The sequence below is a fragment of the Salvelinus namaycush genome, chromosome 8 (genome assembly GCF_016432855.1).
Source record: "Salvelinus namaycush isolate Seneca chromosome 8, SaNama_1.0, whole genome shotgun sequence".
Taxonomy (NCBI): domain Eukaryota; kingdom Metazoa; phylum Chordata; class Actinopteri; order Salmoniformes; family Salmonidae; genus Salvelinus; species Salvelinus namaycush.
This window is the reverse complement of record NC_052314.1, coordinates 30537045-30553865: the sequence shown is the minus strand read 5'-3', so window position 1 is coordinate 30553865 and position 16821 is coordinate 30537045. Positions and strand designations below refer to the sequence as shown.

Sequence of the window (16821 nt, the reverse complement as noted above, 5' to 3'; positions counted from 1 at the left end):
GGACCTGAGCCCTAGGACCATACATCAGGACTACTGGGCATGATGACTCCTTGCTGTCCCCAGTCCACCTGGCCTTGCTGCTGTCCCAGTTTCAACTGTTCTGCCTGCAGTTATGGAACCCCTACCTGTCCCAGACCTGCTGTTTTCAACTCTTAATGATCGGCTATGAAAAGCCAACTGACATTTATTCCTGATTGTTATTTGACCATGCTTGTCATTTATGAACATTTTGAACATCTTGGCCATGTTCTGTTATAATCTCCACCCGGCACAGCCAGAAGAGGACTGGCCACCCCTCATAGCCTGGTTCCTCTCTAGGTTTCTTCCTAGGTTTTGGCCTTTCTAGGGAGTTTTTCCTAGCCACCATGCTTCTACACCTGCATTGCTTGCTGTTTGGGGTTTTAGGCTGGGTTTCTGTACAGCACTTTGAGATATCAGCTGATGTAAGAAGGGCTATATAAAATAAACTTGATTGAAACTTGATTGAATGCATTTCATTTAACGGGTGTGCCTTGTTAATGTGGAATTTATTTTCTTCTTAATGAGTGCGTTTGAGCCAATCAGTTGTGTTGTGACAAGGAGGGGTTGGTATACAGAAGATAGCCCTATTTGGTAAAAGACCAAGTCCAAATAATGGCAAGAACAGCTCAAATAAGCAAAGAGAAACAACAGTTCATCATTACTTTAAGATATGAAGGTCAGTCAACGCAGAACAGTAAGAATTTTGAACGTTTCTTCAAGTGCAGTTAAAAAAAACATCAAGCACTATGATGAAACTGGCTCTCATGAGGACCACCACAGGAAAGGAAGACCCAGAGTTACCTCTGCTGCAGAGGATAAGTTCATTAGAGTTACCAGCCTCAGAAATCATCAATTAACTGCACCTCAGATTGGAGCCCAAATAAATTCTTCAGAGTTCAAGTAACAGACAACATCAACTGTTCAGGATGTCATGGTCACATTGCTGCAAAGAAACCACTACTAATGGACACCAATAAGAAGAGACTTGCTTGGACCAAGAAATATGAGCAATGGACATGAGACCGGTGGAAATCTGTCCTTTGGTCTGATGAATCCAAATGTGATTTTTGGTTCCAACCACCATGTCTTTGTGAGACTTAGAGTAGGTGAACGGATGATCTCCGCATGTGTGGTTCCCACCATGAAGGAGGAGATATGATGGTGCTTTCCTGGTGCTTTCCTGGTGACACTGTCAGTGATTTATTTAGAATTCAAAGCACACTTAACCAACATGGCTTCCACAGCGATAGTCCAAACCAGATGGGATGGCGTATCATTTGTTTTTCAAGAGGACAATGACCCAAAACACACCTCCAGGCTGTGAAGGAGCGTGATGAGTATTGCATCAGATGACCTGACCTCCACAATCACCCGACCTCAACCCAATTGAGATGTTTGGGATGAGTTGGAGCGCAGAGGGAAGGAAAAGCACCAAACAAGTGCTCAGTATATGTGGGAACTCCTTCAAGGCTGTTGGAAAAGCATTCCTCATGAAGCTGGTTGAGAGAATGCCAAGAGTGTGCAAAGCTGTCATCAAGACAAAGGGTTCCTACTTTGAAGAACCTAAAATATATTTAGATTTGTTTAACACTTTTTTGGTTAATATATGATTCCATATGTGTTACTTAAGAGTTGATGTCTTCACTATTATTCTACAATGTAGAAAATAGTCAAAATAAAGAAAAACCTTTGAATGAGAAGGTGTCCAAACTTTTGACTACTACTGTACATATTTGGCAGATCGCGGTGTAGGGAAATGCTTATGTTCCTGGCTCCAACAGTGCAGTAATACCAAACAATAAAAAAACGTTCAATTCCCCAAAAATAAAAGGAATTAAGTAATATAAGAACGAGATAATATTGTAGGACGTACAGTATTATACATCTTTCTCTGAGACCTGGTTGCTTGTTGAATCTTAACAAAAGGAGCGCTACGGGGAGAATTACATTGGTGGTTTGGAGAATTAATAACAAAGGTTAGGATAATTAACGTAAAAGGTTAGGATAATGAAAATGACCAAAGTTAGGATAATTTGCATAGCAGGTTAGCTGAATTCGGTTAAAGTTAGAATAAGGGTTAGCTAAAAATCCTAGTGACTCTAACACGCAACCTTTGGTTTGCTAGACGGTCGTGGTATACGCCCACCCATGATCCCCGACCAACCTCCCTACTGTAGTTTGTCTAAAGTACAGTAGCTAGATCATTGGTGCATATCATACATCTTGGAGGTTCTCACTAATACACTATATAAACAAAATTATGTGGAAACCCCTTCAAATTAGCAGATTCAGCTACTTGAGCCACATGCATGGTGAAGGGGTATATAAAACCAAGCACACTGCCATGCAATCTCCATAGACAAACATTGGCAGTAGAATGGACTTACTGAAGAGCTCAGTGACATTCAACATGGCATCGTCATTGGATGCCATCTTTCCAACAAGTCAGTTCGTCAGATTTCTGTCCTGATCCAGTTGCCTGAGGCAGTTTTAAGTGCTGTTATTGTGAAGTGAAAATGTCTAGGAACAACAACGGCTCAGCCGCAAAGTGGTAGACCACACAAGCTCACAGAACGGGACTGCCAAGTGCTGAAGAGCGTAGCGCATAAAAATAGTTTGTCCTCGGTTGCATAACTCACTACACCTGCTTCCAAACGGTCTCTCGAAGCAACGTAAGCACAATAACTATTCATCGGGAGATTCATGAAATGGGTTTCCATGGCCGAGCAGCGGCACACAAGCTTAAGATCACCATGCGCAATGTCAAGCGTTGGGTGCAGTGTTTAAAAGCTTGCCGCCATTGTACTCTGGAGCAGTGTAAACACATTCTCTTGAGTGATGAATCACGCTTCACCATCTGGCAGTCAAATCTGGGTTTGGAGGATGGCAGGAGAACGCTTCCCGGCCAAATACATTGTGCCAACTGCAAAGTTTGGTGGGGGAGGAATAATGGTCTGGGGCTGTTTTTCATGGTTCGGGCTAGTTCTAGTGAAGGGAAATCTTAATACTACAGCATAGAATGACATTCTAGACGATTCTGTGCTTCCAACTGTGGCAACAGTTTGGAGAAGGCCCTTTCCTGTTTCAGCATGACAATGCCCCCGTGCACAAAGCGAGGTCCATACATAAATGGTTTGTCGAGATCGGTGTGGAAGAACTTGACTGGCATGCATAGAGCTCTCAACTCAACCCCATCAAACACCTTTGGGATGAATTGGAACGCCGACTGCGGGCCAGGCCTAATTGCCCAACATCAGTGCCAACCTCAAAAATGCTCGTGGCTGAATGGAAGCAAATCCCCGTAGCAATGTTCTAACATCTAGAGGAAAGCCTTCCCAGAAGAGTGGGGCTGTCATAGAAGCAAAGGGGGGACCAAGTCCATATTAATGCTCATGATTTTGGAATGAGATGTTCGACGAGCAGGTGTCCACATACTACACATACACTACATGACCAAAAGTATGTTGCGTATTTCTGAGGCCAGGCTGGTTTTTACCATTTCTGAAAGCAACCATTTCTAAACACTCAGTCTGTCTTTCGAAAAGACCCCTCCCTCGGCTCAAGGGAGAACAGGGGATATTCCCACCCTAATAAATAGTTCCTGTCAATGGTGTTTGGGGTTTCAAAAAATGATTAGTCATAATCTACACAGGTTTATACAGAGATGTAGCCCCTATGGGCCCTGGTCCAAAGTAGTGCACAATGTAGTGAATAGGGTTAATTTGGGACACAAACCAAGAATCAGCAAATCAAGCTCCACCCTCTACAGCTGGTCTGAGTTGTGAAGAACATTAAAGTGACAGGCCATGGGCCACTTGAATCATGACTACATCCCAAATGGCATCCAATTCCCTATTTAGTGCACTACTTTTGACCAGTGCACTATGGGAAATAGGGTGCCATTTGGGACAAATCCCATGTGTTTATAAAGAGCGGGTGAGGAAGGTAGGAGGACATTTTTAGTATGGTGCGTGTGTGTTATGCAGGAATTTCTTTCCTTTCCATTTGTATACTCCCACCAGACTGCAACTTACATGAACCCAACACCAGGTTGTTTGTCACTGCAGGACAGGACACATAGTTCTAGAGCTTTGTGTCCCTAATGACTTACGGTATCTTATTTATTTGTAAACAGCTGGTGCACAATATCTAAGGAGGTCAAGGTTTTGCTCGCCTGAGGTAGAGTATCTCATGATAAGCTGTAGACCACACTATCTACCTAGAGCGTTTATCTGTATTTTTGTAGTTGTCTACATACCACCACAGACCGATACTGGCACAACGACCGCACTCAATAAGCTGTATTCCGCCTTAAGCAAACAGTAAACGCTCATCCAGAGGCGGCGCTCCTAGTGGCCAAGGACTTTAATGCAGGGAAACTTAAATCAGTCTTACCTAATTTCTATCAGCATGTTAAATCTGCAACCAGAAGGGGAAAAAAATCTAAAATATATTAAAACACTTTTCTTTTTTTTCTTTTTTTTTTACTCTGGACCACCTTTACTCCATCCAGAGATGCATACAATGCCCTCCCTCGCCCTCCATTTGGTAAAGCTGACCATAATTATATTCTCCTGATTACAAGCAAAAATTAAAGCAGGAAGCACCAGTGACTCAGTCTATAAAGTGGTCAGATTAAGCATGTGCTAAACTACATGACTGTTTTGCTAGCACAGACTGGAAAATGTTCCGGGATTCTTCCGATGGCATTGAGGAGTACACCACATCAGTCACTGGCCTGATCAATAAGTATATAGATGACGTTGTCCCCACAGTGACTGTACGTACATACCCCAACCAGAAGCCATGGATTACAGGCAACATTCGCACTGAGCTAAAAGGTAGAGCTGCCACTTTCAAGGAGTGGAACTCTAACCCGGAGGCTTATAAGAAATCCCGCGATGCCTTCCGACGAACCATCAAACAGGCAAAGCATCAATACAGGACTAAAATCAAATCATACTAAACCGGCTCTACAAGCCCTGCCAAATCCGACAAGCGTCAAACTATTACAGACTACAAAGGGAAGCACAGCCAAGAGCTGACCAGTGACCCAAGCCTAACAGGTGACCTAAATACCTTCTATGCTCGCTTTGAGGCAAGTAACACTGAAACATGCATGAGAGCATCAGCTGGTCCAGACTGATCACGCTCTCCGCAGCAGATGTGAGTAAGACCTTTTAAACAGGTCAACATTCACAAGGACGCAGGGCCGGACGGATTACCAGGACGTGTACTCAGAGCATGTGCTTACCAACTGGCAAGTGTCTTCACTAACATTTTCAACCTCTCCCTGACTGAGTCTGTAATACCAACATGTTTCAAGCAGACCACCATAGTCCCTGTGCCCAAGAACATGAAGGTAACCTGCCTAAATGACTTCCGAACCGTAGCACTCACGTCTGTAGCCATGAAATGCTTTGAAAGGCAGGTTATGGCTCACATCAACAACATTATCCCAGAAACCCTAGACCTACTCCAATTTGCATACCACCCCAACAGATCCACAGATGCAATCTCTATTGCACTCCACACTGCCCTTTCACTCCTGGACAAAAGGAACACCTATGTGGGAATACTATTCATTGACTACAGCTTAGCATTCAACACCATAGTGCTCAAAAAGATCCTCACTAAGCTAAGGACCCTGGAACTAAACACTATTCCCTCTGCATCTGGATCCTGGACTTCCTGACGGGCCGCCCCCAGGTGGCAAGTGTAGGTAACAACACATCCGCCACACTGACCCTCAACACTGGGGGCCCTCAGGGGTGCATGCTCAGTCCCCTCCTGTACTCCCTGTTCACTCATGACTGCACGTTCAGGCACGACTCCAACACCATTATTAAGTTTGCAGACAACAATGAGACAGCCTATAGGGAGGAGCTCAAAGACCTGACCGTGTGGTGCAAGGACAACAACCTCTCCCTCAACGTGATCAAGACAAAGGAGACGATTGTGGACTACAGGAAAAGGAGGACCGAGCATGCCCCCATTCTCATCGATGGGGCTATAGTGGAGCAGGTTAAGTTCCTGGGCATCCACATCACCAACAAACTAACATGGTCCAAGCACATCAAGACAGTCATGAAGAGGGCACGACAAAACCTATTCACCCTCAGGAACTGAAAAGATTTGTCATGGGTCCTCAGATCCTCAAAAGGTTTTACATCTGCGACATCGAGACTTAAGCCACCCTAGTCATAGACTTCTCTCTGGTACCGCACGGCAAGTGGTACTGGCGCACCAAGTCTAGGTCCAAGAGGCTTCTATCCAGCTTCTACCCCCAAGCCATAAGACTCCTGAACAGCTAAACAAATGGCTACCCAGACTATTTGCATTGCCTGCCACCCTCCCCCCACGCTGCTGCTAATCTGTTATCTATGCATAGTCACGTTAATAACTCTACCTACATGTACATATTACCTCAATTACCTAATTTCCCAACTCTGATGATTGGTTTTTCTAGTAGGACAACGCTCCATACCACACAGCCAGGTCAATCAATGTGTGGCTGGAGGACCACCAGATCAAGACCCTGCCATGCCCACCCTAATCTCCAGGCCTGAACCCCATTGAAAACCTCTGGAATGTGATCAAGAGGAAGATGGATGGTCACAAGCCATCAAACAAAGCCGAGCTGCTTGAAATCTTGCCCCAGGAGTGACATAAAGTCACCCAACATCAATGTGAAAGACTAGTGGAGAGCATGCCAAGACATATGACAGCAATGATTGAAAATCAGGGTTATTCCACCAAATATTGATTTCTGAACTCTTCCTAAGTTAAAACAGTATTGTGTTGTTTAAAAATGAATATGACATTTTCTTTGCATTATTCGAGGTCTGACAACACTGCATCTTTGTTATTTTGACCAGTTTTCATTTTCTGCAAATAAATGCTCTAAATGACAATATTTTTTATTTGGAATTTGGGAGAAATGTTGCCAATAGTTTATAGAATAAAAAAAATAAAAAAATGTAATCTAATTTTACCCAAACACATACCTATAAATAGTAAAATCAGAGAAACTGATAATTTTGCAGTGGTGTCTTAATTTTTTCCAGAGCTGTATATATTTTTTATTATTATATATCGTTTTGGAATAGGACTACGATGAGAGTTAAAGAACACGAGAATGCAAGTATATACAGGTCAGTGCCAGTACCTCAGTCAATGTACAGGGGTACTGGAGTGGTTGAGGTGAGTTTATACATAAAGTACCAGTCAAAAGTTAGGACACACCTACTCATTCCAGGGTTTCTTTACTTGGACTATTTTCTACATTGTAGAATAATAGTGATGGCATCAGAACTATGAAATAACACATATGGACTCATGTATTAACCAAAAATAACTAAAATATATTTTATATATTTGAGATTCTTCAAAGTAGCCACCCATTTCCTTGATGGCTTTGCACTTTCAACCAGCTTCATGAGGTAGTCACCTGGAATGCATTTCATTTAACAGGTGTGCCTTGTTAAAAGTTAATTTATGGAATTTCTTACCTTCTTAATGTGTTTGAGCCAATCAGTTGTGTTGTGACAAGGTAGGGGGTGGTATACAGAAGATAGCCATATTTGGTAAACAACCAAGTCCATATTATGGCAAGGACACCTCAAATAAGCAAAGAGAAATGACAGACCATTATTACTTTAAGACATGAAGGTCAGTCAATCCGGAAAATTAAGTTTCTTCAAGTGCAGTCGCAAAAACCATCAAGCTCTATGATACAACTGGCTCTCATGAGGACTGCCACAGGAATGGAAGAACCAGAGTTACCTCTGCTGCAGAGGATAAGTTCATTAGAGTTATCAGTCTCAGAAATTGTAGCCCAAATAAATGCTTCAGCGTTCAAGATTAGTAACAAACACATCTCAACATCGACTGTTCAGAGGAGACTGTGTGTATCAGGCCTTCATTGTACAATTGCTGCAAAGAAACCACTACTAAAGGACACCAATAGAAGAAGAGACTTGCTTGGGGCAAGAAACACGAACAATGCACATTCGACTGATGGAAATCTGTCCTTTGGTCTGATGAATCCAAATTTGAGATTTTTGGTTCCAACCTCCGTGTCTTTGTGAGACGCAGTGTAGGTGAATAGATGAGCTCTACATGTGTGGTTCCCACCGTGAAGCATGGAGGCGGTGTGATGGTGCTTTGCTGGTGACACTGTCTGTGATTTATTTAGAATTCAAGGCACACTTAACCAGCATGGCTACCACAACATTCTGCAGCGATATGCCATCCCATCTGGTTTGCACTTAGTGGGACTTTCATTTGTTTTTCAACAGGACAATGACTCAACACTGCCAGGCTGTGTAAGGGCTATTTGACCAAGAAGGAGCGTGATGGAGTGCTGCAGATGACCTGGCATCTACAATCACCCGACCTCAACCCAATTCAGATGGTTTGGGATCAGTTGGACCGCAGAGTAAAAGAAAAGCAGCCAACAGTTGCTCAGCATATGTGGTAACTCTTTCAAGACTGCTGGAAAAACATTCCAGGTGAAGCTGGTTGAGAGAATGCCAAGCATGTGCAAGGCTGTCAAGGCAAAGGGTGGCTACTTTGAAATATCTCAAATAGAAAATGTATTTTAATTTGTTTACACTTTTTCAGTTACTACATGATTCCATGTGTTATTTCATAGTTTTGATGTCTTCACTATTATTCTACAATGTAGAAAATAGTACAATTAAAAACCCTTGAATGAGTAGGTGAGTCCAAACTTTCGACTGGTATTATAGTTTTAAAGAAACAAAATATAAAATAACATATGGCTGTTCTGTACACAGAACACAAGGCAGACTGAACTACAATAGTAAAACTTACTCAGTTTTGTCTTCTGGGTATAAGCTTATGCTCTAAAATGTTTAGAACATGTATGCACCTCTTAGGAACAATTGTTAGTTCATAGATAGTCAGGCTTTTTATGGAAGAGCTTTTGAAGCTGTTGGATGCTACTGACCTGTAGGGTGCATCCGAACACTCCGATCATTAGCATGACCACAGAGAGGTAGTCTGTGAACACATCCCACCAGGGCTTCAGAACCCGGAACTGTGGCTGCTGTTCCGAAAACTGTCGGAACTCCGTCACAGGAATCATGGCTCCTGCTGGGACAGAGATGAAATGTAGGGATTGTTTGTAAACAATGTATAGCTTAAAAATATGTTTAGTCCTTATATGTGCCAGTTATTACAAACATAACTGCATTTATGAATTTAAGAGTGGTGACATTTCTCCATCCCCATCACTTAGCTTTAGAGCAAGTGGCAGGGCTTCCTTTTGGTTGAAAAACGAATAAAGGATTGTGCTCTTAAGCCTCCATTTAAATCCCCTTGTCACATTCCTGGAGGATGCCCGCCATAGATGTTCAATATGGCCAGCTTCCAGACTAGTTGACAATGCAGGGGGAAATCCTTCACAAGACGACACTAAGAACGAAGTTGGCGTTAAACATTGCCTTCCGTACAACCAGTCTGTCTATTGTTTGTCAAACAAACCAGCCCTGCCAAAATACAGCAGGCCCCAATATGGCCATGTTTGTTTTACATTCAATTAGGATCATACAACAGACCTTTCACTGGAACTGTAAATCAAAGTTTACTTTCGGTGTGGGATTTGATGGATTTCAACTCTCCTTCCTATCATGCTGTCAAACATGACAAAAAAACTATTGTAACTAATGGTGTATAATTCCCTTTGTGACATGGTTAAAGATTTGAATGTACAACAACAACAAAAACTCACTGGTTTGATGTACCAATACACAGAGGAAAGCCTCGCTTTTGAGGCAGTTGGTTAAGATCAATTTCGTGGCTGGCATAGACAAAACAATCTGCCTGTTAGGATGGATAACTGAATCAGTCTAAAGCAGCATAATATATGGAGTAATCTCAGTTAACCCAGACTTAAGTCTCACATGATTGGTCAGCTGCTTGATTAAATTCTGGATCCACACGTGAGAGAAGAGATGAAGAGACGCTAGAACGAGGAGTGGAACCGGCACGAGGAGCTCCACCCTCTCTATTTGCAAGTTAATGGCCGAATGTACCCTCCCCTTCCGAAATTTGAAAGACGCAAACACCTGTAAAATCGTGATTTTTCCAAATAACCAGTGACGAAAAACCCAACATCGGAATTACTGCTGCTTGTTATCCCACAGTACCAATTATGTTTATGGAGATCTGGCCACGAGAGAATGTAAATGGAGCAATGCTTTAGCATCATCAAGGCCTTATAAAAAAATATGCCTATACTATCCCGGATTGAAAAAGAGCACCACCAACTGGTGGTGGTCTCTGAAAGAGGTGCCAGTTTAATATAGGTACAAACGTCCTGGCGCCTCTTTTAGGTGTGGTAATCTTACATATTGCCGCTTTAAGACACACCACCATAGCAAGAGGGGACTAGTAGAAGTGATAGTGGTTTCTCGAATAAAACAAAAGATAGAGAGTATGTAGAATAGGCTAAACATAGCACTCAATATAAACATAGCAGTGGGCTAGCACGCTAGGCTAGGGTTTTGTAGGCTAGGCACAATACAAGGCATACAGGGAAGCTATAATTTGCAAGGCTAACAGTGATGGCCAGCAGGGCAATGTACAGTGACCAAAAAGGCTATCACTGCACACAGTATACAATAACAAGGCCATGGGAACAGGCACAGATCAGGCACTACCTTTGTAGACTGGAAGTGGCATGTGCTCTACAAAATGCCCTGGTAGTACAATTTCCCCCAAAATGTTTTTTGTATACAATTGTCATTGTCATTCTGAACCCCCTGCCCGCAGGTAGTCGTTAAATTCTCATCTATACTTCAGAACCAAATACTTGCACGTCTTGATTGTTAACCAATGACCAATCAGCATTGGCAAGCAAAGGCAGACCAGATTACTATCCAGATTACTGACCAAAAATAACTGGGGTTTTTTCCCTCCAGTTTTGCCTGGCTAAAACAGAGTAGACCTCCGTTTATCATCCATACAAAATAAAGTTTAGCATCTACTACTGACTCATCTTTACCAGGACAATTTGAGTGAACATTTTCATATTTCAGATCGGCCTAGTTTGGGTGCCTATTGGCGATATATGTTTAAAGATAAGCAGCTGTAACATCGCACTGCCTTCAATATTACGGGATGAAAATGTAATAAATTCAGCAGAATATGTTACGATATTTGTGAGGAAGAACAGGGCTACCCGGCTGGCAACGAGCGCTCTGCATGCAGGCTGCCCTCCAAAAAATGATGGTGCGGTGCAGACGGAACATGCTTTCCATCCGATTCTGCACCCTCCACTACAAGTAGGCCGTATGATTTTGCTTGTTCTGGACTCCAAGTATTCAGATTATAACACAATAACATATGAAGTAAAGTGGGATAAAAATGTATTGGTATTTTTGTCAACAATCTACACAAAATACTCTAATGTCAAAGTGGGAGATCTTTTCTTTTTTAAAGATTAATACAAATTTTAGCTGCAAAATGTAACTGTTTGAGCAACCAGACCAATTCATAAAAAATGTGTTTTAAAGACGTGGCATTCTCATTGAAATGTCTAAGAAGCGGGAGATCTGTTCTATGTGCCACATTTCTATACTTCCCATTCTTAAGTATCATCTTTGCCTTTTATACTTTCGTTTTGAACACCAGCTTCAAACAGCTGAAAATAAGATATTTTTGGTTATGGAAAATGTGTATTTCATGGTGGTTTAGATGGTACAATGATTCTCAACACTATAAATTAGACAAACTATTAGAATTTAAGCAACCACGAAATGGCAAAGCAATTTCTGTATAGTTCATCTTTAAATAACTAAAATAGTCATTGCATATGTATTCAGCTCCCTGACCCAATACATGTTAGAAACACCTTTGGCATTGATTACAGTTGTGGGTCTTCTAGAGTAAGACTATAAGAGCTTTGCAAATCTGGATTGTACAATATTTGTCCATTATTATTTTGAAGATTCTTCAAGATGTTGGAACATGGCTAGACAGACATTTAAGTCTTGCCATATATTTTCAAGCAGACTTAAGTCAACATTTTAACTTGGCCACTCAGGAACATACACACCGTCTTCTTGGTAAGCAACTCCAGTGTAGATCTGACCTTGCATTGTAGGTTATTGTCCTGCTGAAAGGTGAATTCCTCTCCCAGTCTCTGGTGTAAAGCAGAATGAAGCAGGCTTTCTTCCAAGATTTTGCCTGTGCTTAGCGCCATCATTTATTTTTATCCTGAAAACCTCCAGTATTTACAGATGTCAAGCATACCCTTACCATGATGCAGCATCCACCATGCTTGAAAATAAGGAGGCAGTTACTCAAAGATCTGTTGGATTTGCCCCCAAAATGCATGTTATGGAATATTTGTATGTATATTTGTATTCTTTTCACTCTGTCATTTAGGTCATTATTGCGGAGTCACCACAATGTTGTTGAGCCATCCTCAGTTCTCCCATTACGGCCAATAAACTCTGTAACATCCCTGAGCAGTTTCCTTCCTGTCCTGCAGCTCAGTTCAGAAGGACAACTATCTTTGATGTGTCTGGGTTGTTTAATACATAATCCACAGAATAATTATTATACTTGACCATGCTTAGAGATATTCAATGTCTGATTTGTTATTGTTACCCATCTATCAATCACTGCCCTTCTTTATTAGGTTTTCAAAAAGCTCCCTGGTCTTTGTACACTGAACAAAAATATAAACACAACATGTAGTGTTGGTCCCATGTTTCATGAGCTGAAATAAAAGATCACAGAAATGTTTAACATGCACAAAAAGATTCTCAAATTGCACATAATTATTTACATTATTTGTTAGAGAGCATTTCTCCTTTGCCAATCCATCCACCTGACAGGTGTGGCATATCAAGAGGCTGATTAAACAGCATGATCATTACACAGGTGCACCTTGTGCTGTGGACAATAAAAAGCCACTAAAGTATGCAGTTGTGTCACAATGCCACAGATGTGCCAAGTTGAGGGAGCATGAAATTGGCATGCTGACTGCAGGAATGTCCACCAAAGCTGCTGCCAGAAAATGTAATGTTCATTTCTCTACCACAAGTCGCCTCCAAAGTCATTTTAAAGAATTTGGCAGTACGTCGAACCGGCCTCACAACCGCCGACTACATGCTTGGCGTTGTGTGGGCGAGTGGTTTGCTGATAAACATTGTGAAGAGACTCCCCCATGGCGGCTGTGGGGTTATGGTATGGGCAGCTTTAAGCTACAGACAATGGGGGTCATATGTTTTGTACCACTCCTTTTTGGGGGTCATCCACTGGGAAACATGATGGTAGTAACAAATGGAGTTGGGTTGGATTTAGTAATAGTAGGCTGCAGTATTTCTTTAACTGGAGTTATGTTGTCATTGTTAATAAGTGCAGCATTTATTCTAGTTGAAAATAGTTTGCTAAATACTTTACTCAGATTTGTGCTGCTTTACCCTCTTGTAATAATTGCCCAATGAGTCTGACCGTGGTTGCGGGGAGAAAACATATTCGGTGCCCTTTTTTTTGTTTCAGCACATGCCCCCCAAAATGTCTGTGCACAGCCCTGCACGGGAGCGGCCATCTTAGGTTACATAACACAGCGGCCATCTTGAGGCATTTAGTAGCAATGTACTGGCTGGTCTAAACATAAACAAGCAGGTTTCAATACACCCAAACCCAGTGAAGTCCACTTACTATATCATGGATGCACTAACACTAGCGTGTGTTCTCAGATTCCAGGGCTTCAAGAGAAAGGTCCATTGGTTGTGGCCCCGCTGTTGTTGTGCAGGGCAGAAGTTTTCAGAGAGTTCCTCACTTTGCCACTGCTTTCTGAAGATGAGAGGCAGGAATTGGGTATCTGTGATCCCAGATGACTGCCTGTGATTGGCTGACCCCATGGTCTGATAAGGCAACCCTAGCAACCTGGCCTAGCAACAGAGGTGTGAAATGCAAGTTTATGGCCCTTTAGGCTCAAGCGGGGATGGGGCGCCTACTTGGTGCAGTTGGGCACATCTTGGGGATTTCTCAGGGCCAGAGAGAGGGTTTTCTACACTGATGTTGCACGTCTCAGTCTTTTCGTCTCTCTCCCTCTGGTCAGCTTTAGCAATCTGCTTACTACGGGTATCACTCTGAATTCTATACAAATGATGAAATATAACAGCAATGCTTTTGTAAACACAAATAGGCCTACCATATAATGTGTCATTTACTGTATACAGCCCATTACGTCAGAGTGTACTAAGTTTCAGCTTAACTGCGGGAAATGCCATATACAACTGACTGATGTTCTAGACAGGATACCATAGAAATAGAATCACTATTTTGGATCACTATTGTGATTCTATTTCTCTGAGGAGTGCCATCCACAACCACAAGATCACCCCCTTAAATAGCACCTATTGGGTATCCATCTGGTCTTGTCAGTGGGAGAGGAACATTCTTCAAAAACAAGACAAAGGGGATGTCAAATGGTTTTCCCAAGAGAATGTATTTACTGTATTTGGAAAGTTCTTACAGTATGAGCATGATTCTATTCTGTCTGCACTTTTGTGCAAATGTAAAACAATACAACTCAGAATGGTAACCCAGACACCAAAAACTTTTCCCACGCTTGCTATTTCCCGCTGTTGCTATGCCAATGGCTCTAAACTCCTACCGCCAGCGAGCGAGTGGAGTTTGCCGCTCAAGACATGATTTGCATCTCCAGCTGGTAGCCTCCATTCAGAAGACCGCTAAGCCATCGGCAGGCCACTTTTGAATCTCTGGCGTTTAGCCTCCACTCTGAGGACAGCTATACGCCCTAGGCAAACCATCTAGCCATGAGGTAATTCGAAAGACAATAGCCAGGAATCTCTTGACTCTCAAATTAGGCCTGCCAACTTCCAGCTAACTACAGCCAGCCAGAGGCTACAAACTGTTTTTGTTGTGATCTATAAACCTTCCCCTACATTGTGATTTAAAGTTGATTTGCCCATTTAAAATAAACAGACAGCGCATTGAAAATAATTGAGGATGACAAAAGTGATACAACTAATCATTTACAGTTTATAGCCATTAATAGCTTTAGTTGTATTTACTAAGCTATATTTAAAGGCAATAGCAACTGTTCCTAGCAACTGTTCCAGTTGCTTTGTTAGAGATGCCACTCCCTAAACCACTTCACACAGTATTGATCACTATCATTAAGGGTGAAATTGTATGTAGTCATGAAGCCAATTCAAGTCTATTGTATTGAGGCCATTAATACATAGCCTACATTCCAGTGTCAGAGGAAGGCCCTAAAAATTGTCAAAGACCCCAGCCACCCCAGTCATAGACTGTTCTCTCTGCTACCGCATGGCAAGCGGTACCGGAGTGCCAAGTCTAGGACAAAAAGGCTTCTCAACAGTTTTTACCCCCAAGCCATAACACTCCTGAACAGGTAATCAAATGGCTACCTGGACTATTTGCATTGTGTGCCCCCCCCCCCCCAACCCCTCTTTTTTCACTGCTGCTGCTCTATGTTTATCATATATGCATAGTCACTTTAACTATACATTCATGTACATACTACCTCAATTGGGCCAACCAACCAGTGCTCCCGCACATTGGCTAACCGGGCTATCTGCATTGTGTCCCGCCACCCACCAACCCCTCTTTTACGCTACCTCTACTCTCTGTTCATCATATATGCATAGTCACTTTAACCATATCTACATGTACATACTACCTCAATCAGCCTGACTAACCGGTGTCTGGATGTAGCCTCGCTACTTTTATAGCATCGCTACTGTATATAGCCTGTCTTTTTACAGTTGTTTTATTTCTTTACTTACCTATTGTTCACCTAATACCTTTTTTGCACTATTGGTTAGAGCCTGTAAGTAAGCATTTCACTGTAATGTCTACACCTGTTGTATTCGGAGCACGTGACAAATACACTTTGATTTGATTTGACATTTAATTCGATTACCTGTTTATTGCTTCAACCTATGTTCAAATAGAAGCCACAGTCAACGTTGCAACTTGTAATGTAAATTTAAATGAATAGCCTGCATTGTTAAAACTTTAGGAACCCATAGCCTTTTGTTCTGTGACCACAGATCGTGGAGGGTAAACTCAAACTACTCCCTTTTTACCCTCCTTTGCCAAGTAAATGTTACTTGCATTAGATATCCATAGGCTGCTATAGTCTAAGGCACGAGGAGGTGTGGTATATGGCCAATATACCATGGCTAAGGGCAGTTCCTACTCACGACACAACAGCAACATTATTAGAGCAGTAAAAATAAGTGTTGTCGTACCCGCGGTATACGGTCTGATATACCACGGCTGTCAGCCAATCAACATTCAGTGCTCGAACCACCCAGTTTGTAATCTCCTACAACCTTACCAAAAGAGAAATGCACACTACTTACCGTAGGTGGCAGCACCTCTTAAACCCTCAAAGAAGAAGCTGGAAAGCCCAATGTCATCAACGTTGTAGTAGCTATAGAAAAATGGCAACGGTAGGCTTTTGGAACTAAAGAACAGTTGAATTGTTTGTATTTATCACCACCGAACGTTTTGAAATACCGAATGTCTAATAGTGGCATCATGTTTGCTGGCCTGGATTGAGTCATTGAGAGCGATTCATGTTGTTTTTGTAAAAACTTGCTGGAGATGTACCTATAGGTTTGTCTTTCTGTATAATTGTTTGGTAAAATGTTTTATATTTAAACATCCAGAGCATTAGAAAATGTTTCTAGTTTACTAATTTGTTCATGTGCCAGATTGGAATGCAAAGCCTTTAGAATTGTTTTGTTGTGTTAAATT

General features: G+C 42.0%; 1 protein-coding gene across 1 annotated transcript in view; it reads right to left on the bottom strand.

Annotated features, from left to right (window-relative positions):
• LOC120051877 (volume-regulated anion channel subunit LRRC8C-like) overlaps window positions 1-16821 on the bottom strand; it is a 38319-nt gene that overhangs the window by 14823 nt on the left and 6675 nt on the right. The window contains exon 2 of the mRNA XM_038998761.1: window positions 8996-9138. Within this exon, the coding sequence (XP_038854689.1) occupies window positions 8996-9133 (138 nt within the window). The 5' untranslated portion in view covers window positions 9134-9138. The remainder of the gene's footprint in view (window positions 1-8995; window positions 9139-16821) is intronic.